This window comes from Convolutriloba macropyga, chromosome 2 (assembly GCF_964194025.1).
Source record: "Convolutriloba macropyga chromosome 2, txConMacr16.3, whole genome shotgun sequence".
In the NCBI taxonomy this organism is placed as follows: Eukaryota; Metazoa; Xenacoelomorpha; order Acoela; family Convolutidae; genus Convolutriloba; species Convolutriloba macropyga.
Genome location: NC_134469.1, coordinates 20,650,532 through 20,675,160, shown reverse-complemented (window position 1 = coordinate 20,675,160; position 24,629 = coordinate 20,650,532). Strand labels below are relative to the sequence as shown.

At 35.0% G+C, this 24,629-nt stretch overlaps 2 protein-coding genes across 2 annotated transcripts; both read right to left on the bottom strand.

The window, feature by feature from the left end:
• Window positions 1-1,492: 1,492 nt before the first annotated feature.
• On the bottom strand, window positions 1,493-4,606 carry LOC142335185 (uncharacterized). Its single transcript, XM_075383566.1, has 4 exons — window positions 3,854-4,606; window positions 3,486-3,590; window positions 2,605-3,152; window positions 1,493-2,215 (listed from the first exon to the last, which is right to left on the bottom strand). The coding sequence occupies exons 1-4, from the start codon at window positions 4,382-4,384 to the stop codon at window positions 1,609-1,611; spliced, it is 1,791 nt and encodes a 596-aa protein (XP_075239681.1). The 5' UTR covers window positions 4,385-4,606; the 3' UTR covers window positions 1,493-1,608.
• An 11,090-nt stretch (window positions 4,607-15,696) lies between these two features.
• LOC142335184 (uncharacterized) lies at window positions 15,697-24,629 on the bottom strand. Its single transcript, XM_075383565.1, has 3 exons — window positions 24,236-24,629; window positions 16,480-16,590; window positions 15,697-16,022 (listed from the first exon to the last, which is right to left on the bottom strand). The coding sequence occupies exons 1-3, from the start codon at window positions 24,626-24,628 to the stop codon at window positions 15,726-15,728; spliced, it is 801 nt and encodes a 266-aa protein (XP_075239680.1). The 5' UTR covers window position 24,629; the 3' UTR covers window positions 15,697-15,725.

Sequence of the window (24,629 nt, the reverse complement as noted above, 5' to 3'; positions counted from 1 at the left end):
ACCGGATGGTGGGGTAGGTACCACTCTTTATCAGACCGGCTCTCAACCTTGTGAGCGTCCGGAAACTCAATTACAAACCCCTTATTTAGGTCTTCCTTGATGGTACTAGTATACTTCTCTCTGAGGTCTTCATCCCTGGCCAAACGTTTTTTGAGAGATTTTAGTTGCACAAGGGAGGAGAAGTAATTATTTGGGAGCTTGGTGTTATCTGCTGCCCATAGCATTCCGACATATTATCTCAGGCCATTGTGTATGGTGGTACTCTCAAGAATTTCTTGAGCCCATGCGTCTGCTGCAGATCTTGAGTCGACCTGCTTGTTTGCTCCGAAAGATTCAATGTCGTACCATGACTTTACTTGACTTGCTAACTCATTGTCATGTTCGATATTCACTTTAAAGCACGTTGAGGTTAAACAAGAACTTGATGGTAACGGACCGCTTAAGACCCAACCTATGGGTAAGCGTACGGCAACGGGTGAACGCTTCTCATCGGCAGAGAAGTATTCTAACGGGCGGATGGCATGATAGACATCTTGTCCGAGTATCATCTCAATGTCTTTATAGGAATATGTCACGAGATCAAGGACCGCTAAGTGTGGGTAAGTCTCTTGCAAGGTCTGTATATTAATTATATCAGAGCCGACGTTCAGACTCTCTTTAATGAAAGGGTTGATGGTAAATGGTTCGAAATCTTGATGTTCTCTTGGTTTCACAGTAACTTCAACAATCCTAGTGTCAACTACTTCTTCGGTATTAATGCCCTTGACAGTTAGCTTTAGTGCTTTACCGTGCAAACCGAGTCTATCTGCGAGACTACCGGCCACCCAAGAGCAATTTATGAGTATCTGCGAGACTACCGGCCACTATTATTTTTGCCCGCAATTTATGAGTATCAGGAACTGAACAAGAGCGGTTAAAGTTTCAAGCTCCCGAGAGAAGTCTAATCAGATGTTATTTTGTTTCGAAAGTGGGCAATGTTTAAAAATTGATGCTAAACCATGTTAAAACCATTCTTGTTATATCATGCTTGTCTATTAGAACGAATGCATTCTGTAATATTTGAACTGTAATTTTTCTCCTGGTATACAAGGGAGGAACATTGCAGCTAGTTTCTCAATTAGTTGTTCAACGAGTGTAACGTTTTTTTTTGCATCTGGTTGAAGCCCAAAAGTTTGATTCAAAGGCCCATGCATTTTAGAGGCCAGCTACCATTTGAAAATCTAGCTAATAAAATTAAATTCATCAAGCTTTTATTTGAAATAAAATTCATCAATAAACAAAACGAAAAGTTGAACTGTTCAATATTTTGGTCAATAAAATTTGTAGAAAAAATGAGTACATTTAATAAATTTGTACAATTTATGTCATAAAAATTTTAATATAAAAATAATGATAAAATTACATTTATGTCACTAAATTATAAGTTTCCCAAATTTAATGCCACGAACATGGCAGAAAGTTTGTCTTAAAATTAATGAAAGATTTTCAGCACTAATTGCTTCGTCGTGAATAGGAGAATCAAGGGTCATCAACTACAATATTCTCGAAGTTTATCACGTCAAAGGTCTTCTGGTTTCCGATTCCTTATACGGCAGTAGTTACAGTGATCTAATTGGTCTGGAATTGAGGCATCGGTGAGTTGGTGACGTAAGCACCAGAGTCTGAAACTACGGTAACTGGGGTTCCAACGGCAACGTTGAGGTCGTTCACATTTGGTGATCCAACAGCTGAGCCAGAAGTCAAGCTGGTCGAGTCTGTCGATCGATTTCCAGGTAGTTGCTGATGTCGCTGTTGATGGCCTTGAATTGACTGATGTTGAACCTGGAATTGCTGAAATCTGGCGGTATTTTGGGTCTCTGGTCCTGCACTTTGAGAAGCTGGGAAGTTATGAACAGCATTATGAATATTTCGTGCTCTGTGTGGGTTTTGTTCCGTTGCGGGTACTGGGGCGAATCCCATTGGCGGAGCCAGTAGTTGGGGATGTGGAAACGCTGTGTGAACGGGTGGAAATTTTGGAATATTGTAGGCGGAGTTAGAAGGTAAAGTGGCAGTGGAGGGTGGAAACTCAAAGTGTGTTTGTTGTTGTTGTTGCTGTTGTTGAGGGTGAGTTGTGTTTGAGTTAGAGAAGAAGGTGGGGCTAAATGTCATTAGATCGGGAGGCATGAACATGTTGGGCCAGAGAGGAGCTGTTGATGCTGTGTGGGGCCCAAAGGAACTGAAATAGATAATGTTGATGGGTAAGTTGACTGAATAAGCCGCTACTACTCTAAATGACATTTGGGATCTTTTCCGTATTTGAGATCCATAAATTGGATTATAAGCTATAAAATTTCTGATTGATTGACATTCCATTTACCAAATAATTCGATATTTGATTGACCAAATTAGATTATTTAAATTAAATTATTTCATCATTTTCTAAGTTGATTATAACATCGATAGCATCACTTACTCAGCAACTAGTTAGTTAGATTCCTACGGAAAATTTGCAGAAGACGTATTATTATCCAATGATTACTCCAATTTTGCACATTACATTTTATAGACTTTTAAAAAGATTTTTAATCTTGTTTGGTAAAAAATATTTCAGAACAAAGCTCTTACTTTGAAAGATACATGGTGTTCCTTGTTGGGTCTTTTGAATCGTAGACATTGTTGTTGATTCCACTGTTCTGTTGAGGGTTCACTTGGGGTTTGTTCCAATCGAAGTCAAACAAGTTCACATTGGGAGGGGCAGCTCCCTCAAACCCCCCGTCCAACACTCCAAAATTATTCAAATGGTTGGGAATGTTAGTGACTGTAAAACCAGAAGACGAGCTTGGCACGTTTTGTTCCTTGCTTTGCTTCACTCGTTGCACGTTGGGCAGCAACATGTCAAGTTTCTTGAAGTCTGCAGGTACCTGCAATTGGTCATAAACATTTGGTGCAGGAAAATAAACGGGTGGTATACTAATTGCAATCGGGTTGTGGTGGCTGTTATTGCTGTTCATAGGGATGTTTTTGTTCATGGGGATTCCGTTTGTTCCTGTGGGTTGGGAGGTTGAGATAAGGGGTTTGTTCGCAATGTTTTGTAAGATAGCGGTAGGTGGACAGGGAACAATTTGTGAGGCTGATCTTCGTTTGTCTTTGGCACGTCTGTTTTGAAACCAGATCTGAAATAGTAATTAAATTGGTTAAACAAATTTTCTATTTAAAATTTTTTACATTCCATTTTTAGCACTGCGTATAGAATTGAATCTTCAAATTGTTTTGCCGATGTTGTAAATTGTTCTTTTCAATCCGAACTCATCACAATTGATGTATGCAGATAATTTTTTTGTACTTTTTGTATATTTTTTGATGTGGTCACTTTGATATTACTCTATAATGAACAAACACAGTCCCAATGCATTATTGAACGCAATATCAGTATTTGTAATCATGGTTGAATTTACTGTTTAAATTGATTAAAGAGACTGGGAAGTAATTGAGTAAGTAATACTAACTCTGACTTGGTGGTCTTTCAGTCCGAGAGTAGTGGCCACAACATCCCTTATCTCTGCAGGTGGATATCTGTTATTCTGCAAATACGCCAACTCCAATACCTCCAGCTAAAAACACAAACAAAAAATTAACAAAGAAACGTCTGATGCTAAAACACAGCAACAACGATCTCATATATCGCCATAAAAGTCAAGGGGTGAAGTTAATTAATTCCCATAATTCTTTTCACGATTTACCATCTAGTATTGACAAATGATAGCCAATGAAAATGTCGAATATAGCTTTTTTTTCTACCACAATTTTTAACTGGATATAAATCCCCGTAAAAATAAATTTGAAAAATCATCAATTCAAAAAAGTATGAACTGACCTGCTGAGGAGTGTAGTTAGTCCTGTTTCTCTTATTGCCATTTTGTTTCGAGTCAGTTGAATCACTTTCGTCATTTCCTGTTGCCGGACTAGCCCCTAAACCCAACTCTTGGGGTTGTTCTTGTCGTTTTAAATTTACTGAAATAGCTGCAGGTTCATCTTGTCCATTAGCCTCATTCTGTCTCAAGTTGACAGGTACAGATGGTGGCTGACCTTGATCAACCTGTCCGGCGTCAGATGTTGCTTCACGTGCCTGGATCGGGGTCTGTACTGGTATCTGGACAGGTCCTTCTGCAACTGTCTGGTCCACAATTGGTTGCATTGCTGAAGTTGAAATGAGGCTTTCGAAAAAGTCATCGGTTATGCTGATGCTGTCAGAGTTGTTATTTCCAGGGTTGTTATCAGACCCAAGGGTTAGGGCTGAGTTTGTGTTCAGTTCAGCCGGGAAATGCAATGACTGGATATGGTATTCATTATGCAATTGTGGCACTATGCTGGTGGGTAAAAGTGAAAACTCTTCCTGGTGTTCCATTTTAAATTTGGGCGGAATTCAAAAACAATTGATTCAGTATGTTTGTTATAATTTCACTGTTTGTATATGTAGTTGCCTAGACACTGATTAAGTTTTCAACTTTGTAGTTTTTGCTACTTGTCTGCAAATATCTTTTCGAATTTGGCAGGTTTTTGTTCTGATGATTAGCAAAAGCTTATAACAAATATGATTGCAATGAATTTTTTCTGAAGTCAGAATCAACTGTTTGATATGAAAGTCAAGAAATAATGAATTTAAAAATTTATGAAATTTTACCAATCCACATTTTAAGACCAGGTGTGAAAATATCGCTTCAACTGCAGTTAACAGCGGCCTTTTTGCTTAACTAATGAGGGGTAATTAAGAGGGGGTGTTAATAAACTGTTAGTTATAACACCTTTTCCAATGACACTTAAGTGTGATTAAAATTAGGCCTCATTTGTTCAAATTTGTTCACACTTTATCCCCAGAATGGGAATCTTCAGATGCTAATTAGAATACAATTAAGGCGTTACTTTTCCCATAAAAAGTATGGAAAACTTCCGAAGTTATAAACAAAAGGCCAATTAAACACCGGGGCTGGGCCGCTTTTGATTTCAAGGCTTCCGTAAAAGTAATTTAAATTTATTTTTCTTCGAATTTAACAAGCGTTGGCCTTTTTAGTGGTAGAAAACAAAATTAGAGGAATCCTTTTTGTCAGCTTATGTTACAAATTTTCCAACTATGCCATGGAAAATTTGTCAATATAATTGTATTTCAGTTTTATAATTTATATATTGAGTGGTTGAATTGTCGAAATGAAATAAGAGGGAACTTCAGGAAACTGAGAGTTGTGAGAGGACAGAAATAGAGATAAAAAATGAATTATTTCGCAATAAGCGAAAAATGAAGTTAAAATAGGATCACGAGCATGATTTACCAGAAAAATTAAGTCTCTGTGTTGCGCGGGTCTCAAAGAATTACAAAATATATTTGAGCAACATGGTTTAAGGCGAACTGAATAATGAAAATCGTGGACATGGTTACCTTTATCCGTAAAAACTAGTGACGAGCATCGTGTTTTTCCGTTACTTATGTCCACGATTTAATGTAAACATTTTTTTAATCGCGAATAGCAACTTTTGTCACAAAATGCTTTGTGACAAAAGTTGCTTTTAAAAGTTGCTTTGTGACAAATGCTTTGTGACAAAAGTTAAATCGATTTGCCACAAAATGCTTTGTCTCTTTTCGAGAAACTTCTAAGTCTAACAAAAGGGATCACGCTTCCCTGTTAACTTTGTAACAGGTATTCAATACAGATTTTTCGTTAAAATTGAGTGACAATCAGATGGTCAATTTAATTTCAGCGAAGGCTGCACTCAAATAAAAAGCTAATAAGTGTTACTAAAAATCACCATTCTGCTATGTTTCACTCGGTCATATTGCAAAATTTCCAAGCTCCGAACGGCTGATTTATAATATGACAGAGCTCTATGGCAAGTTATACTGACCGTCAAAGTAGGTTAGCACCCCTCTTTTCTCCAAGCAAAATCCATCTTTTGTCGCAGTAATGCTCCAATTTGTAATGAAACTTTAAGAACAAATTGAACACCATTAATGCAGTACTCCAGTTATTTTGCCTTCTAATAAAATGAGAAAATAAGCAATGACAACTTATCAAACGACCCAATGTAAAGTTGACTCCATACAACGGATCAATTTTTTGTGAATTATGGATACAGTCTATCAGTTTCAATTTGGGGCATCTGCTTAGTTACGACTGCACTTTTTCTAAATCTGTTAGGAAGGCAAAACCACTAATGTACAAGTTGAATGAACTAAAATTGTTTTTGAAGTTTGATTTCAAGCTGGAGTACTAGTGCGACAAGAATTGCAATTTCTTGGTAAAATTAGGTAGTGATAACTTACTTCTGACGATCAGTATAACTGTGTTTGCCCAAAGTTTTTGCAACAATTTTTCACCAAACTCTATGAAAATTGTTGCGTGAAAATTGCCGTACGCAAATGTTTAATCGAGCTGATTTGTCAATTTCAACTTATTGTACCCATATTATTGAAAAATTTATTGGAGATTTTTATCATACCAGCCCCACTATTTTGTTCAGAAGCATTCTTTGTCTTTTTGACGAAATCCCACTCTGACAAATGCGATGTCAAGTTAAAACTCTTTCCAACTAAAATTGCACTACAAAGAAAATTTTGGACCAATTTGAAAAAATGTAGTTCTTTTTTCGACAATTTGAGACAATTTACGGTTTCTTTGATGACATTTCAAACAGTCGTTAACCTCAAATCAAAGGAATCAAAAATCAAGTAGAACAAAATTTGGTAGCATTTTATTATCTCATGTCCAATTAGCCTGCTTATTGATGTAAAATTTTGTAAAAAAATTCTTGGTTCAATTATTTCAGAAAAATAGGAATATTCCATGCGTTCTAGGCATCAGAGAAGAGCAACTATGTAACTCTTCTCAGAGTAACTCATCACGGCCTGAATATCAGAAACGTTGGAAAAAAGTTTTTGGGGAAAAACTCAAATTAAATTTGGAGACTTTGTCACACAAGAGCAGAACCGGTACAGTTAAAACAGGAGCTTAGCATTGTCAAAACTCAGTTGCAATTGATATAGAGAAAACAAATTCTCAAAAAAGTTTAATGATACCTGCTAATTTATGCATAGCTGTCAATAAAAAGTAATAGATTAAAATTATGAATTACTGGTTGCAATTGAACCAGTTAACAGGGTATCTAATTCTTTTTGACGCAGTTCGTTTTTGTACAAACCACTTTTTAGTGCACATCCTATTCAGAGTTCTCTTGGTGATTTGCTAATGTGTCAAGAAACAACAGATAGAGTTTCTTTTTAAATAATTTTGCCGTTTTACAATTAAAAGTTTTCGGAGTCTTGCGATTACTCGGAAGAATTTGTTTTTTTTAATATATTTAAATTTCGTACTTCCTAATTTTTCTCAGATCATTTTTTCGTTTTTAACTTTTTCTTTTGTCCCGTTTATGAAAGCTTGTTTTTTTCTGTATAAAAACAACTGGAATACTTCCATCGTGAATCGTTCTGCTTGCTTTTGTTTTAAACAATTATGATCTCTTGATTACGAAAACAAAGCTTCATTTTTTAAATGAATATATTATTTTCAACCATCGTTGTTTTTTTGGTGAAATTTATCCTAAATTACCAATTATTTCAGAAAAAGAATTTTCTATGAGGGCATCAGAGAACAGCAACCATGTAACTTTTCTCAGACAGTCACGACCTAAAAATCAGAAACGTCGGCAAAAAGTTATTTGGGAAAAAAACTGATACAAACTTAAAGAATGGAAATTTTATCTGAGTTATTTTTACCCAATTAAAATTTTGCTTCATGATTTTTGTTACCATTTTCTTGCTTAATTTTTCATTGAGTTTTGAGAGATAAAACAAAAATTGTAAAGACAACTCATATTAAAAACAAAAGTTATGTGGTCAATCATTTCTTCCTCCATAAGTGGGATTAACGGGCAATTAATCTACAGTTGGACGTGGATTAGACAGTTTTGAAAAAAATTCTTTTATGTTATCAAAAATTTATTCAAGATTTTTGTGCAATTTCATTAGGTTTTTTTCCAATATCCTGTTTATACCTTAATCAAATGTGTTTCAAGTTCAACCAGTGAAATTTGCTAAAATTGAGTCTTATTTTAGCGACACTTTTTTAAAGATCTCTTACAATTTAATTGTTTTGGAAATCGCTTAAAAATCAAACTTCTAGACTACGTTTTCATCACTCAGGAGCATTTCAGATACAGTTAAAAAACGTATCATAAGATTGTGAAAATTCAGTTGCAATCAATAATGGGGAGAACAAATTATAAAAAATTTCGTATGCACTAGTTTAACTGTATTATGAATTATTGGTGCAATCGCACCATTTAAAAGGAAATCTACTTATTTTCTTTGACTTAGACGCAGTTTGTTTTTTTGGTGCAAACATTTTTCCTTATGTGTCAAGAACCAACACATATATTTTTTTAAAAATATTTGCCGTTTTTTTTAAATTTTCTAATTCTTTCAATTAGTTGGAGTAATTTGTTTTTTCATTTTAAAATTCATACTTAGGATTTTTCTCAGATCAGTTTTTCTCTTTTTCCGTCCCATTGATGATTTTTTTTCTGATTAAAAACGATTTGAGTACTTAAGTCGTCAATCGTTCTGTCTCTCTTTGTTTTCAAATTATTCTGAATTCTTGACTACAAAAACAAAGCTTCACCTTTTTTAAAAGAAAATTTAATTTCAGACCGTCGTTGTTTTTTTTTGTAGAAATTTATCCAAAAACACCATAGTTGGGGGCTTTTAAACTGCTCTTTTTACGTACAAATCTTATTCAATTTCAAACTTTAGTTCATTGCTAGCGAATCAAACATTTTTGATACGCATTTGTTCAGAAGACTTTGAGAGCTTACAATTTACACTCCAAAGTTTTGTCGTAATACTTATCTCAAGTTCAGATATTAATGAGTTTTTGTGTCGTCTGATTGTAGATATCTTGCTCCGCTAAACAAGAATATAAAGTTGTTAAACTTGACTCTGAGCATATCTTGCAATAATGTAGAACTATTCTCATTAGACTTTTTTCTCGTTTTGTAAGGCTGAAGTGCTTCATTAAAAAACGAGAACTCATGCAATCAATCATTTGAAACGCAAAACCATGTTTGTGATTTTTTGAATTCATTGAATTGAAGGTAAGACTTTCTTCTGGCTGGGCTACTGTTTTCAAATTTTCCATCCAAAATATCTTTTTATGTTCACATTTTTGCCGCTTTGTCGACATTTTGCGCAAAATCTTGTTTGCTACTTCAGGCTATATTAATTATTTAATCCTAACAAGGCGGCTCGTTAATGTGCGTTCGCACATGATGTTCCGACCCGAGCTCATCTACATTTTTGACTAAAATGTCAACCAAATCAAGAGATAACAAAAATAGATGTTTGAGTTTAAAACAATCGTTACACATTCTATCTACTAATTGAATTACTAATGCCATGCTTCATTACAGCACCAACGTGACCTGACATTGAAGAGACTAGAAAAAAAATAGCACCAACAAAATTTTGGCGGCAAAAAATGAATATCTAAATTTAAAAGCACCTGGTAACAACGTCAAAATGCAGTCAGATAAAACCTTAACTACACAAGTTTACCTTTTACTAACTATACAGCAGATGAAAAGTTTTCTTAACGAGACTAGGTAACAAGCCGACAAAAAGAACGAACAGTGAGGCGAAACTTAAAAGTTAATCAACATTTTTTGCACCAAGAAAATTCAAAAATCTTAAAAACATTGGTTTTTAATAAAAAAATCCTTGATAAATTACTAAAAAGTCATTACAAAACCAAAAGCACCCGTCTGTGGTCAGACTATGCCATAGAAACAAACTAAAGAGAAACTCAAAAAATTACAAACGATTTGCGAAAACACAAACCTTTGCTACCATTAAAATCAATACCTATCATCTGAATATGTATTTTTAATTCAGTTGTTATTTCTGCTATTTCAGTTGAAGGATTTATACTGAAAGATTAAATAAGTTTACTTGGGCCACATTTAAAAACCATTGGGATCTGTTATTACGCGATTGTTCTGAAGGAAGAGAAAAAGAAACGCAAAAAATGGCCATTCAATAAACGTTCAGAAAAACGAAACAACAGTGGCACATAATATCAATATATATGTTATTTCTTGAAATACACGAAATTCGATGGGACATCTGATTGATGAATAGAAGTTAAATTTGACGAAAGGAACCTATTCGCTATATACTGAATGTTTCGAGCAACATCATTCATTCAGTCCTCAATTACAAGCCTATGAGATCTGTGAGCAATTTACGGCTACCTAAAGAACAAAAACAGCGAATTCAGGAAAAAAAAATTGAGCGACAAAAGGGTCGAAGGCATTAAAAAAATGAACTTTTCACTAAACACTCTTCAATTTTAAATTAATTTTTCAGGAGCAATGGGAAAACCTTTTTTATCAATATAATTTCAAAAAATCAACAAATATAAACAAATACATTAGACGCACGAAAATTGCGGGAAAACACGTATTATCAACGCCATTAAATTCATTAGCCTTCAACGGAAGCCAGTATATACAATAAATGATGCCTCGAGGGGACAATAAGTTTTTTTGCCAATCGTATTTCATCAATAAGACCTTACAACAAGTTAATGACTATGAAAACAACAACAGAGAGAGGCAAAAACCACAAATTCAGTAGAAAAGTGCCTGAAGAAAATGTCGAAGCAACTCAAATCATAAGCTCTTCCCTGAAAACTTTATTTATGATCCGTTGAACTTCTTCCCTAAACCAATAGGGACTCTCAGCAGTAAGATGATGTGATAAGATTTCAAAAGGATCGAAAAACAAAATAAAGTACCCAAAAAAATTATGAATTCTCGTGGCATTGATGTTTTAAAACTAATAGGTAGAAGATAAAACCGCTAACCAGATTAATTTTGGCTATAGTAGAACGGAAATGGATTCTGTTAGAACCAACAATGACCAAGAGTATTCACGAAAAAAAATTAGGAATGGTTGAATTTCAAAAAAGTTTCGAAAAATTATTTTTAAACCCTTAACAGCCAGTAAACTCAATCTTTCATCGGAGCTCAATGACGATGCTCAGATATAACCCATAGGGAGGAAAATGATGTCTGTCATGCATAGATAGTTAAAAAGACATCACAATAAGTCTTATGACAGAAAACAATAACAAAAACAGCAAAAACTAAAATTCAGTAGAAAAATGCGAGAAGAAAGTGTCGAAGACAATTAAACCATTAGCTATTCTCTGAAAACTTTCTCTGTGATCCACTGAACGTCCTCTCTAAGCCAACTGGATTACAATAATCTTTGGATAATGTGATAAAGAGTTCAAAAGTGACCAATAATTCAAAAAATCCAAAAAAAAAATTTAAAAAAATTGAAATCTTTGTCATTGAAGTCATATAACCAATAGCTAGAAGATAAAACAGCTAAACAGAGTTTTTTTAGTCGCAGTAAAAAGCAAGTGGGTCCAGTCAATACTGAAACTCACTAACAGTTCAAGAAAAATTTAGGAATTGTTATTGTTCAAATAAAATTTTCGAAAAATGATTTTTATTTTAACAGACATTAAATTCAATAGCTTTCAACGGAAGTCAATAAAAACGCTCAATGATGCCCCGGTGGCAGTACATTTATGTTTGTCATGCATAGGTATTCATTATGAGATCACAGTAAGTATAATGACTATTAAAACAACAAAAAAAAACAGGAGAAAACCAAAAAATCAGTAGAAAAGTGCAAGAAGAACGTGTCGAAGCCATTTAAACCATAAATTTTTGTTTAAAATTTTTATTGGTCATCCACAGAACATCGTTTTTAAGCTAATGGGAACTGTCAATATTTGGATAATGTGATAAGATTTCAAAAGTAACCAATAATACGTAAAAATCCAAAAAAAATTTTAAAAAATTGAAATTTTTTGTCATTGAAGTCATATAACCAATAGATAGAAGATAAAACCGCTAACCAGTTTAATTTTGGTTGCAGTAGGAAGGAAGAGGGTGCTCTCACCCCTGGACTGACTTACAATTCACTATAATAAGATTATGATTCTTTAATTTTCAAAAAAAAAATCGAAAAATTATTTTTTAAGTCTTAACAGCCATTAGCCGCCCCCTCAATGAAATAGACATGTTCACTTAATGCTCATTATGGAACATATTGCACTGTTAGTCAATGAATCCCTACCATAGGACTCCAAAAAAAATAGTAAAACTTCAAAAAGAAATTCAAAATTTCATTCAAAATTACGAAAACTCAGAATCGAAGCCAAAAAAAACATGAGCAATTCCTTGAAAACGACGTTTTTTGTTCATTGCGCTTCATTCGACTATAAAGGAGTTTTGTCATTAATAGAACGTCGATATAAAATGTGACTTGTCTCTAGGTGACTTAAAAAAGCAAAAAAGAGAAAAGTTTTATTAAAAAAAGGGCTCTCAATTAGAGTTCGATTTTTTTTTGATAGTGAACTTCCCTATGAGACCAGAACTAGTCTTTCTATCGCCTTGCATTCAACTTTTACGAACTCAAAATTTATTCTTTTTATAGAAATTTGAATTAATGTTTTCGTAAAAAAGATCTTAGTTTGAAGAAAATTGTACTAAAAGTGAACAATCATGCTAAAGATCCCATTGTTCACACAAAACTTCAATCCTCGATAACTCCTCGAAAAAAACGAAATTCAAAAAAATCTTTTTACTTTTGAATTCTACGCTGGACCAGCTTTTTAATGATACCACTCACATTTCTCTACGACGAATATATCGATCGGCCAAAATTCACTGAACAAAAAAAAAAAAACCCATTTGAGTATATAGTTCCTTCCCCCACAAGTGGGGTCGGAACAATTAAGATGCCTTTAGTGACGCGCTGATCATCGAACAAGTAGCAGTCGGGCAACTTTGTTGTTTTGAAAGACATAGCTAGGGTCGAAATACGTACAATTTATGATACAACAGCAATTCATTCGTTGTACAGTAATGATGCAAGTTCAAAGAAGCTCAGTCTTTTAAATAAGTTTTGTTGGAAATGCATCATTTTATGGTTGGCAAAGTTACAGATTTGTGTCTGCTCTTTTATTCTTCTCTTCTTTTTGGTTGTTGTTTATGATTATAAAAGAAAAAAATTAACGCCCTCTGATATTTTTCCCCTATAATTCTTGCAAAAAAAATTTCTAATGCATTTGAATAAAAAGCGCTACGAATCGAAACTACGAAGTGATATGGCATGCTATTTTTGTTTTATATTTTTTGCGATTTTTGCGTTGATTTGTTTGAAAAAAATAAAGGTTCATCATTAAGTTGACTCAATTGAAAATTAAAAATCCAATTAAATCTGTGCTTCACCCTCATTTCATGTCCTTAGGGTCAATATAATGTTTTCAGGAGATTGTAATCTGCTCCTCTTCGGATGTTGAGGAGATCTGCTCTAAATGAGATCTTCGAATTTTCTTTTGTTTACATTTTAGTTGTTCAGTTCCTTTTGCTTTATTGTCACAAAAACTTTCTGAAATCAGTTGTCAGGCACTAAGACAACCTGCCTTACCTTTTGTAAATTTTCAAGATTAGTCGCATTGTTGTTTCGCTAATAATAAATTTGGGCTCAACTAATTTATGATATTATAGCATCACCCTTCTGCTGAATGTCATCAAAAACTTAGATGCAACTAAAGATTCTTATATAATCATTTCAGATATCGCAATATGATCCATTGTACGTTTTAAATTGCAAATGTGAGAACATTGTGCCGCGCACAGAGACCTGCGTGCCTTCTTCTTTCAAAAATTTTTGCTCTAGCAGCATACTGCATGGCGTGCCGGTCTGTTAATTCTTTCCAATGATAGTCAAAATCCCGAAATTTTACAAGTGCAGATACAAAATTGGACCCCAGCTAAAGAAGAAACAAATCTGGATCCCAGCTTTATCAGGTCATCCGGTAAATGGACTAAAAAGAACAATTGGTAACATCGAATGCATTGATCTCAAAGGACAAATACGATTACTGCTTGTTCCAACGGGCAGGTTTTACGTTCCCTAAGAGGTAAATTCAATGATTAGTATTGCAGCACAAAAAATGAATCAATTTCAGTGCGTTTTGGAATAAATTTTAGTGAACGTTTTCTAGTACTATGAAAAGAAATTCAGTTTTTGAAGCAAAATTACTCAGTCTCGCAATTAATTTTCCGGCAAAAATTTTTACACCATTGAAAACCATGGCTAGAGGTCTTGCCTCCTGAGATATGTAACGGTAACTTACCAGCTAGCATTCTAAAAATGAACCCCATCCCAGCTCTATTGTTAAAAAGTTTGTCAAAAAATGACAATTCCATTTTTCGTCCAAGTTTTGTTCAACTATGATTCAATTTGCATTTGCTTTAAACATTAGAGACAACAAATGTGAATAAAACATGCTTTCGTACCAACGAGCTTGGATGCATTTCGTAAAATTTACATTGGCGTATCTGGCAAGTTTCTGTTACACATTATCTGAATTTCATTAGAAGGCAAGACCACTAACCAGGGGGTTCAACGATGTAAACATTTTCCCCGAAATTCGATTTCAAGAGACTAATATTGCGTCAAAAATGGAGTTCTCACTTCGTAAAACTAAGGTGTGCTAGCTTAATTGAACGTTCAGCTTATATCAGAAAGACTTTCATGTGTTACTGAAGCACCTAAGTGGAAAAACAAAATTCTTTTTTAAATTGATTTCTTTCACGAATAAAAAAGGTTAAAGAGCACTCCTCCAATTGCTTCAACGTTGTAATAATATGTGATGTGCTCGGAGTCCAAAATTCTTTTACGGTCTTACTAAAACAGTCGAAAAAGCGTCTACGCTGGTTAACTGTCTATAAAATAGCCGACAAATTCCCGGATTAGTTTCGAATTATATTTGCATGCAATACAATTCAGATAGAAAGAAACAAAAAGGCTTGAAGTTATCGACGCTGCTTATAAACCTGCGGATAAGTCGTTACATTTCGTTCCTCAGAAGCCTTTTATTAGTGACCTGCATACACAAGAGTATTTTAACTCAAACTATTGAAATTTAAGCATAAAACGTATAAAAGTGAGGAAGACGCACATGATGAAATCTATTCACAAAAATTACTGACGCTTTTGCCAGATAGACTGAGATATGATGCCATACGTGCAAATGTCATCAGTGAGAGGAAGTCTAACCACAGCCATGTGAACAAATATAAAACGAAAAAAGGCTCACATGACGGAACCAAGAATGTCGTTAATTGCAGTAGAACAAAGCTCGGCGTTCAATTGGACAGCTTTGCAAATGGATTTTTTAAAATTTTGTACCATCAGTTTCAGTTTAAAATCCTAGTTGGTATCAAAGATAGCTTGTAAATTTTCAAAATTAGTGATTTTGAAGTTAGTTATAAGACTGAAAAGTTTTACTCTTTTCAGCAATTGGTTATAACTGTTTCAGAGATGAAATTTGCTGAAACTTTTGATGAAAATCATTATTTTTTCAGAAAAATTAGTCACGGATCTATCTAAGGTCATATTATCTAGACATTTTGTAGCGTTTTAAGGCTAAAATGGCCCAAAATTCAAACTTTTGTGGCCAGTTCTAGGTACATCATTTTCTTTTGTTGGCTACTTTTGATATTTATTGTGATGATCTTAATGAACTACTTTAATGGAATTGATTTGAATGCCTCGATAATTTTGGTTGTAGAACAATCAAAACGGAAATTGAAAATAGACATATATTCAAGTGTCATTTCTTTTTATAAATCTGTCTTATCAAATCTTCCTCTTTACTAGATACTTTCTCCACTGTATTCAACAAACTCAGTTTCTCTTTGAATTCAGAGTCCACATTATCTACTATTTTATTCACAATCTGAGGATTAGAGTCTATGATATCTCTGATTTTTCTGACTAGATCTCGTTGCGAATCCTTCACTGACTCTATTCTAGACTGTGCGTCCTTCTCTTGCGCCTGAATGACTTTGAATTCCTCTTTCCATCGTTTAAGGTTCTCATTGCGCTCAAGGATTTCACGCTGCTTGATCTAAAAAGAACTTTGAAATGGACCCCTTTTCGTTTATGACCGAATTCTGGTTTTTTAGATATACAAACCGAACAAGCATGTGCATGATGGGCTATAATAGGAAAGACCATAAGTTCTTATACTACTAGTCCGAAGTTTCCTTCTATGAACTTTCGGCAATTTTAAATTTTGATGTTGCGTGTTTAAAGCAAGGTTGGAATGGAATTGAACAATGACCGATTTGAAACAAGATGATGCGCTCCGTATATACCCGAGAGAAAAGCATTCAACTATTTTTTTTTCATTGAACTCGATTCTGAATGGTTTTGCAGTACTCTTTCGATTCGTCACAATAAATGCATGCAATTTCCATTTCCACCTGAGACAGACAATTTGGATAATCAATGTTCCATCTAATTCAACATGCAAATCAGGACATGTAGGTTTACTGAACTTGAGGCTACATTTTAAGAGGTACCTTGTGTCGATTCTTCCTCATGGCTTTTTTGAAGTGGCGTCTCTTGATCCTGAGTCTTTTGTAGGCTGGCCGCTTGTACTTGCCTCCAATTCGCGCCTGCTTTTCTGACACCTAACAAACGCAGATACAAAATTGGAAGAACATATATAACATACCCGGTAGATTGCCGGAAAATAGCCGCCGTTGATTCCCATAACTCTATTGGGATTGAAAGAAAAGAAAATATCAACAAAAATTGATTTTTGTACAAAAACATTTTTAAGTGCGATTTATTTTGATGTCATTTGACGTAATTGAACATACTCCTGTCTCTCAGTGAGAGGCTACAGGGTCTAGTATCAATGCCAACAAGCATTATAGATAGTAACTAAAACTTATGAGAAAAAAGTTCAAGTACCGGGCATCTAAAAATGGGCTTTATGGGTTTATCCCGTTTCTATTTCTGACTTTGATTTTTTTTATACTGACTCTCTTCATTTTGAATTGCTTTGCTGAGCAGAATGACTTTGAGCAGAATGACAGAAGAGTGAAACTAGCCTAGAGAAGTCAAAAGATTTCACGCAAAATGTCGAAAAAGCGGCAAAATGGTTAAAGCGAAAAAAAGTTCGACGAGGTAAAAAAAAAAGTAAAAAAAACATAGGAGGACAAGTCCTGAAATACAATTCAAAGAAATGAACGAAAAACTTAGAAGTACTCTACCTGACCAGCAGCTCAATTGAACAATGCTAGCCAAAACAAACAAAATCATCTCAAAAAAGATGAGAAACAAACTAAACAAAAATATAATCATCGCTAAAACTTTGAAGCTTTTACCCCTAAGGCAAAATTAGATCCCTATAAATATACCTTTTTCAAAAAAAAATGTTCAAAGCCAATTTTTTTCTGAAATTGCTGCAGTATTATTTCTGCAAGGCCTAAAAAATCATTGCCCCTTGAAGATCCATTAACTCAAAAATGACACAAAATTAAAAAAAAAACAATAACAAATTTTAATGAAATGTTGCTAAAATTAAGATATTAATATCTTAAGGATCAATTCAGTGTCTCTAGAGGCTATCCAGTAACCCAATTCAAAGCCTTAACAAACTTATTGGCTCAACAATCGATAGGCAATAATTACTTTAAAAAATTTCGAATTTCAAAAAATAGAAATTCGTTCTTTTAAAATATTGAAAGCATTTAATTGACCCCTAGCAACTATTTAAAAACATAATATCAAACCCTGTAAGAAGTTATCTGGCTACTTTGGCAAGAAAAACTGAATAAAACAAATGTTTGGAAAAAACTTAAAAAAAATGCAAATTTTATCAGAAAATTTTCAATATTCGAAAGGTTAAATTGTTGAAAACAAATCCACTGAAACTAATAGCCATGCAGTAACTTTATTCAGACCGTGGAATAGGTTTCCTGGGACTTGAGAATGGACAAATATAAAAAATGACAAACACTTTAGGAAACCATTCAAAAATTGCAGATTTTATCAAAAAAATGCTAAATTTCGAGACATTAAAATGTTGAAAACCAATCCATTGTTACTAGAAAATATACAGTGCCCAATTATCAAACCTTAAAGGAGATTCCTTCGCCCCTGAAGCTGAGAAAACTCAAAAATGACAAAAAAATTTCAAAATAACTTGAAAAAAATTGCAAAGATTACTATCATTTTGCGTGTTTGTGTTTGTAGTACTAAACCATAGAGCTCATAAAATGGTCATAACGAGTACTTCAACCTAAGACTAATCAAACAGAACTATTAAAATTACAAAAAAATGAAAAATTGCACCATTTTGAGCCCAAAAACCCCTAAAAATGACCTTTTAACCTCAAATTGAGGCCGTCCCAGCAGCTGCACCACTCTAAGCACTTGAAGGACTACTAATGTCCATTTTGGGCCTCTAATGAAACTTAATGCCCGCTGAGCTTTATCTGTTTATCCCGTTTTGAAAGATCAAAGTCATTGAAAAATGTGTGAACACATCTTAAAACACAGCGCCCCATTACAATTCAAATTCTTTGAATTGTAAAAAATGGAGCGCTATAATAGCCGGCTGAGAAGATGAGGGCGGCTATTAATAAGCAACACTTGTTTGCAAACCCTTCATCATATCGCGCAAGAATAAAATACCAGAAAATCATCGATTAACGACATTAGCAGGTAGAATCTCAACACAAATTTTCAGGTTGGCATCACCAAATTCTTTCTTGTTATAACGGTACATGCGTTGGACGGAAAAAACTAAACCAATAAACGGATCAAAGCAAAACAAAAACAATACTGTAGATGACCCTTTAATTGCATTCGATTGAGTACTAATTGAAAGTTGAAGCATAGTTCTCTGAAGCATCAATCAATTCGATCTCAGAGACAGGGGTGCTTTTGCCCGAGGCAGTGATCGAATTACCGAAAAAGTCTCAGAAGCCTACTTTTATTTAAAACCCAAATTTTGCTGCATGAAGATATGTTCGGTTATAGAGTTTGACTTGGATACATATAAACCCATCAAAAGCAATCCTACCTGTTTGAACTAATTAATTGTTCTACCCACACTATGGGGGAGGAGCTATATGCTCAACAGCTAAAAAAAGCCCCGACACCCTCAACCAAGGCACCCTTGGGAACCATGCGACTTTAGGACAAATTTTCCAGACGAACATAGATACTTGGTGGACAGCCTCCCTCTCACAATGTCAGATACTCAAACCCATTTCTCTAAGTGTTCTATTCACCTCCGAGGAAGTGAACTTTGGTGCTACGGTTGCGGAACATATAAGCACATCAAATGCAGTGGTTTGTCAAGTTAAAACTGTCATCATCCAAACTTCATTTCCAAACATTGCAGTGAACATGCAAAAAATGACCCTCAAAAAAATAGTTTACTGGAAAACAATCATCTTAATCAGTAGCAAAAAAAGTACGACTCAAAATTGCCGATGCTATGAACATCATTATCACTAAGACGCTTAAAGATGGGCCACAGACTGAATGCGCTATGATTTGCACAATGAAAATGTCGCATTTAATCGCAAGAACCAGAAGTGAAAACGATGCTTCAATCTCTGTTCAGGCAAATGCACTTCAGCAGCGTTACAGGAATTGAAATAGAAACAGAGGTGCGTGAATTTAAAGTTTACTACAAACAATTGAACTCTGGAAAGATGTACCGAACGCTCTAAGATGTCTTTCAGATGAAGTAAAGGGCCATGTGCTATCAACATCCGATATAGTGATCATCAAAGAAAGAAACTGCACCGTTATCGATCTTCTACAAAAAAGCAGCCTTGGAGTCGGAAAGCTGATTCTAAACACGTAGTGCCCGATCTGAAAAATCGGGATTTGCCGTTTCATTCTTCTAATTTAGAAAAAATTAACAGCTCTGAAATTAAACGTGCTGAAATGATAACCAGTGACAGCCAGTGTCCATCTTGTCGAGATGCAAGGGAATGGAGACGACTTTTGACGTCAAACAAATCCTCCACAATCGATCTCTGCAAAACAGTGTCCAAACTTGCGATCAGAATCGCCAACGACGATCTAATTTTCTTGAATTCTTATAACGCTTGCCATCTGATTGCACTCGATAAATGTCCAGGGGCTCAACCACTTGATATTGGCGAAGTCTTAAGACTAATTGAAGGTAGGGGTATAGCGAAGTGCGCTAAACGAGATCTCCAATTAGTTGGGGAGAAACGAACAGATGTTCCTTGGACAAAAAAGTGGCATTGAGCATGCAATCCATGCACTCCGCCGGAACTTTTTGGAATATCTTACTGAAGCTAACCTTCTGATTGATGCTTGGAACGTGTTTAATAGCTTGAATAGAAATCTGGCTCTTAAAAAGATCCGAAAGCTTTGTCCTTCAATTTAAACAGCACTCAAAAACTCTTAACTCTTATAAGACCCCATCAGACCTTTCCATTTATCAAGTTTGGAGTAATCAAGTCTCAAGTAATCAAGTCTCAAGAGGCAACAACACTAGGTGATCCATTGGCCATGACAATGTACGGCGTGGCTGTACTTCCTCCAATCGACATGGTTGAAGATCAAAACTTGACAAATAATTGGTACGCAGATGAGGGTAATGTGGCCGGTAGCCTTGAACGACAACGAATAGTGCTAGATAAGCTCAATGAACATCGCGGTGCATTTGATAATAAGGTACTCAAACGTCATCACAGTACAAAAACTGTAAACAGTTCAGAAAGCGAAAAAAAAACTTTCGGTATTAAATGTTGATGTAAATGAGGGTCATCGTGTTCTGGGTTGTTATTAGATCTAACAGAAGTTGCAACAATTTCATGAAAGAAAATTTAATGACCTACTCTAAAAAGCTTAAGATACTCGCCAAATGCGTCCCCTCAGAATGTGTACAAATCATGTACAAATGGGATGCAACATCAATCGACTTTTAGTGATAGGAGTACTACCAACTCGGAAAGTCTGCTAAGGGAAGCCGAAAAAATAAATAACAAAAATCTTATCCTTTCAAAAGCTATCCCTCTTACACTGTAAAATACCTAAAGGTTTTCTCTCTGATGGTTAAAAAACGTGGCCTAAGCATTGTTTTACCTGAAGACGGCAAACGAAAATGAAAAATCTATTCGGATGTCAGCCGTTACAGAATTATAACGCTGTAGATAAAGAATTTCATCAGGAAAAAAATCCTTCAGAAAATCCGAAAAGAAAAGCAGGAAGATGCTCGAGCAAAAATGTTGGCGATCAGATATCTCAACAATGAAAAAAGCTTATTTTTCAGATTTCACAATGGAAAAAGGAGCCTCATGCTGGCTAAACGCACTTCCATTAAACAGATATCATTTCGATTTAACCAAGAGAGAGTTTATAGATGGTATTGCCCTTATATATGGATGGGATCCCGTGAAATTGCCATCAACATTCTCATGCGCAAAAAATTTCAAAGTAGCACATGCTCTTTATTGCCCAAAAGTTGGCTATACGCATATGAGACAATGATATCCATGACTCTTTTGCCAACTTGCTCAATGATGTCTGCGATGATGTCGAAGTAGAGCTCTGTCTTCAGACTTTGCAAAAAGAAACCTTCACAAATAGAGGTACCACTTCTGATGACGACGGTCGACTATATATCAAATCTAACGGCTTCTTCGATTCACGTTTCAACAGAACAATCTTTGGCGTGAAATTTATGCTAGGAGTGGCCCAAGAAGCTTACCAAAATTCTACAAATATCACGAGTCCATCAAGAAGCTGAAAAACGAGCAAAGGATAATCGAAATCGAGAAAGCCACCTTCCATCCGTTAATCTTCTGATGTACAGGAGGAGGTCGTCCGTCAGCATTAAAAGCCATAAAGAGATTATCTGGCCGGATCAGCGATAAGGAAGAAGATTCATATTCGGACGTGATCACCTTCATTAGAAAAAGTTTCGCGCTTTTACGGACTCCATACTCTGCCTCCGTGGCGCACGCTCTATGCGCCTGCACCCTGCAATAGAATCGTCAATTGGAATCATTGCAGAGGAACGGAGGCTGTTATCCTAAGTCTTTCCATAATTTATTCTTATTCTGATTCAAAATTTCTAAACATTTTATTTTGATTGAATTTCTAAACATTTTAACGTATCTATTTTGATTAGGACTCAGATGCTTGTCAAAATCTATCTACAAAGGTTTTTCGCTGATATAACTTTCTCAGTATACAATATTCGCCACTGTTTTTAATATACTGACTATTTAGTCAGAAAAATATTTCGGTAACATTTGAAAACTTTCTGATTTAATGGACAAGCAGCAAAACAAGACCAATTTTGGTCTAAGTGGTATTTAACTACTCAAAAAAGTATTCGGAATGTAATGGGGCGGCTCTACTTTAAATTGATTTTGCTTTCTGGTTTTAAAGTTTTTACAGACCAGAAGAAGTTCAAATCCAATGTCAATCACTGAGAGGTCAAATATACGTGCCAAAGATGGCCAATAAACGTCCATGATAACGTCACCAAAAAAGCTTACCTTTTTTTCTGGCCTGACACAGTTTGTGAAAAATTGTTTGTGAAATTGAATTCTGTCTGCATTCAATTTTATTTTGTAGTCTTCTGCCTTAGTCTCACTGATGACATGTTCATTCGGCTTCCTCGACAGTAACAAGTTACCTTTTCTACTGTTTTTAAGTTGAAAGCTTAAGGTTGTGAATTACGACTGAAAAATAATGGTTTGAGTTCTGCCATTTTCAATCTTATTTCAACCACCTTTTTGTGTAGTGCCAGCAAATATAAAAGCCAAACTCTCTTTCAAATGAATCAAAATGTCTTTATTGAAGTTTTATTTTTCCAATGATGAATCATTCGCGTCCAAACTACAAGTTTTTATATTTAGTTTTTATTCAATTTCGAACAGTTTCCAATATTTTTAGGCTCTTTTGCAGTTTTGTCTGATTATCACATTTCTGGGACTTTAATAACAAGTCAATTATCACATTAAAATCATTGACAGAGGTCTCAACTAGATATATTAAATTTTTCATTAATTGAATAGATCACAATTTTGTAGGGCTTTTCGTCGCAACATCGAGTTGATTTTAGCCTGTACTTGTTCTTTTTGCTTTCAACAGTCAGAGACTTCTTAGTTGACTATTTTCTCGGCATTCATAGTTTGCCTGAGCAATTTTTGCAACATCGAGTTGATTTTAGCCTGTACTTGTTCTTTTTGCTTTCAACAGTCAGAGACTTCTTAGTTGACTATTTTCTCGGCATTCATAGTTTGCCTGAGCAATTTTTGCTGATTTGAGCTAAAAAAAAGTTTCTAAACGTTTATGCAAAAAACTACACTGAGAGACAAGTTTAATAAATTTGTCCATCCTGGATCCTTTCATTGGGATTTTGCGCTATTCAATAAAACTAAACGTCTTCAGAATTTCAAATTTTGAAAAAAATTCCTATAACCGAGCTTCCAATAACTTTTTCAAGAAGTTTGAGGCTCAAAGAATTTAAGATTTCTTCCTGAAAAGTTTGCTCAATTTACACCAGACAGCATTTTTTACAAGTTTCGAACGAGGGTTTGAAAAATCAGAAGTCCACTGTCTCCAAAGCCAAACTGAGTTTGCACCAGTTGTTGAAATCAAGGCAAAATGAATCCACGCAAACAGTGCAAAAACTCAACATATGCTAGGACATAAATTTTAGTGTTCACAGGGAGTCAGTGCACTGACACAAGGATCCTTGCTGGGTACAATACCCCAGAAACTAGGATTTGTTCTTAAATAGATTAGACAGAGAAGATTAGACGGCTTATAATTCGAAAATTGATCACATCCTTTCAAACCTAAGCAAAGACAATCAAGTCCAGTACTTCCATTCAATACACGCCTCTCATTTTATCCCGTATCTTTTGACTCTAACACTCTCGATGACGAGTTGAACAGATATAATTAAATACAGCGCCTCGATGCAATTCAATTCTTTGAATTATGAAGACAGCACTCCACATTTTATGAGAACTCGATGTTGGCTCTATGATGTGAGGAGTCAATTTGGTGAAAAAAAATTAACAACGGCTCAAAAAAAGAGCTAAGAATGACTTATTGTTGTGATAAACTTATCGACATATCTTGAGTGTTTTTGGCTTTTGTTTATCTATGGATTATTGAGATGATTTCCCACAAACTTTATGGTGGTTAGCTAAGGCCAGATTTTGCAGCTCAGTAATATGTCCTCTGTGAAAACTATCTTTTTGTTGTAAAAAATTCTTTCTTCCTTTCTTTATGTCGCAATGAAAGGTTTACCTTGTTTCGTTCTGATGTTGGCAGCTGTACCCTCTTAACAATACTAACAGGATCCAATACATCACGATTACTGAACTCTGTGGTATCCTCAGGATCTGTGATTTTCCACCGTGATATAGAATCTGATACATATTCCAAAAAATTTGGCAGTTCTAGTTTCTGTGCCTTGTTGGCCTCACCAACAGGCGGTGTAAATACCGGAAATCTGATTGCCAAAGGGGACAGAACATGCGGATGCAAATGACGGCCGCCCAATAATTGTGGATCTGCAGCTAACTGTGGTTGCCACACGTCTTGGGACTGTTGAAGACTGCTTTTTGGCACGACTGTACTACAAACTAATACCTCTGGTTTGATATAGCGCTGGCAATGAAGACATCGCTTCAGTAGCATG

Coding starts and splice junctions, on each gene's coding strand:
- LOC142335185 (XM_075383566.1), bottom strand. CDS start 4,384: ATGGAACACCAGGAAGAGTTTTCACTTTTACCCACCAGCATAGTGCCA. Junction 3,153..3,485: donor TGAAAGACCACCAAGTCAGA/GTTAGTATTACT, acceptor TTACTATTTCAG/ATCTGGTTTCAAAACAGACG. Junction 2,216..2,604: donor AACACCATGTATCTTTCAAA/GTAAGAGCTTTG, acceptor TATCTATTTCAG/TTCCTTTGGGCCCCACACAG.
- LOC142335184 (XM_075383565.1), bottom strand. CDS start 24,628: ATGCTACTGAAGCGATGTCTTCATTGCCAGCGCTATATCAAACCAGAG. Junction 16,591..24,235: donor CAACATCAGAACGAAACAAG/GTAAACCTTTCA, acceptor TGCGTTTGTTAG/GTGTCAGAAAAGCAGGCGCG. Junction 16,023..16,479: donor TGAGGAAGAATCGACACAAG/GTACCTCTTAAA, acceptor AGTTCTTTTTAG/ATCAAGCAGCGTGAAATCCT.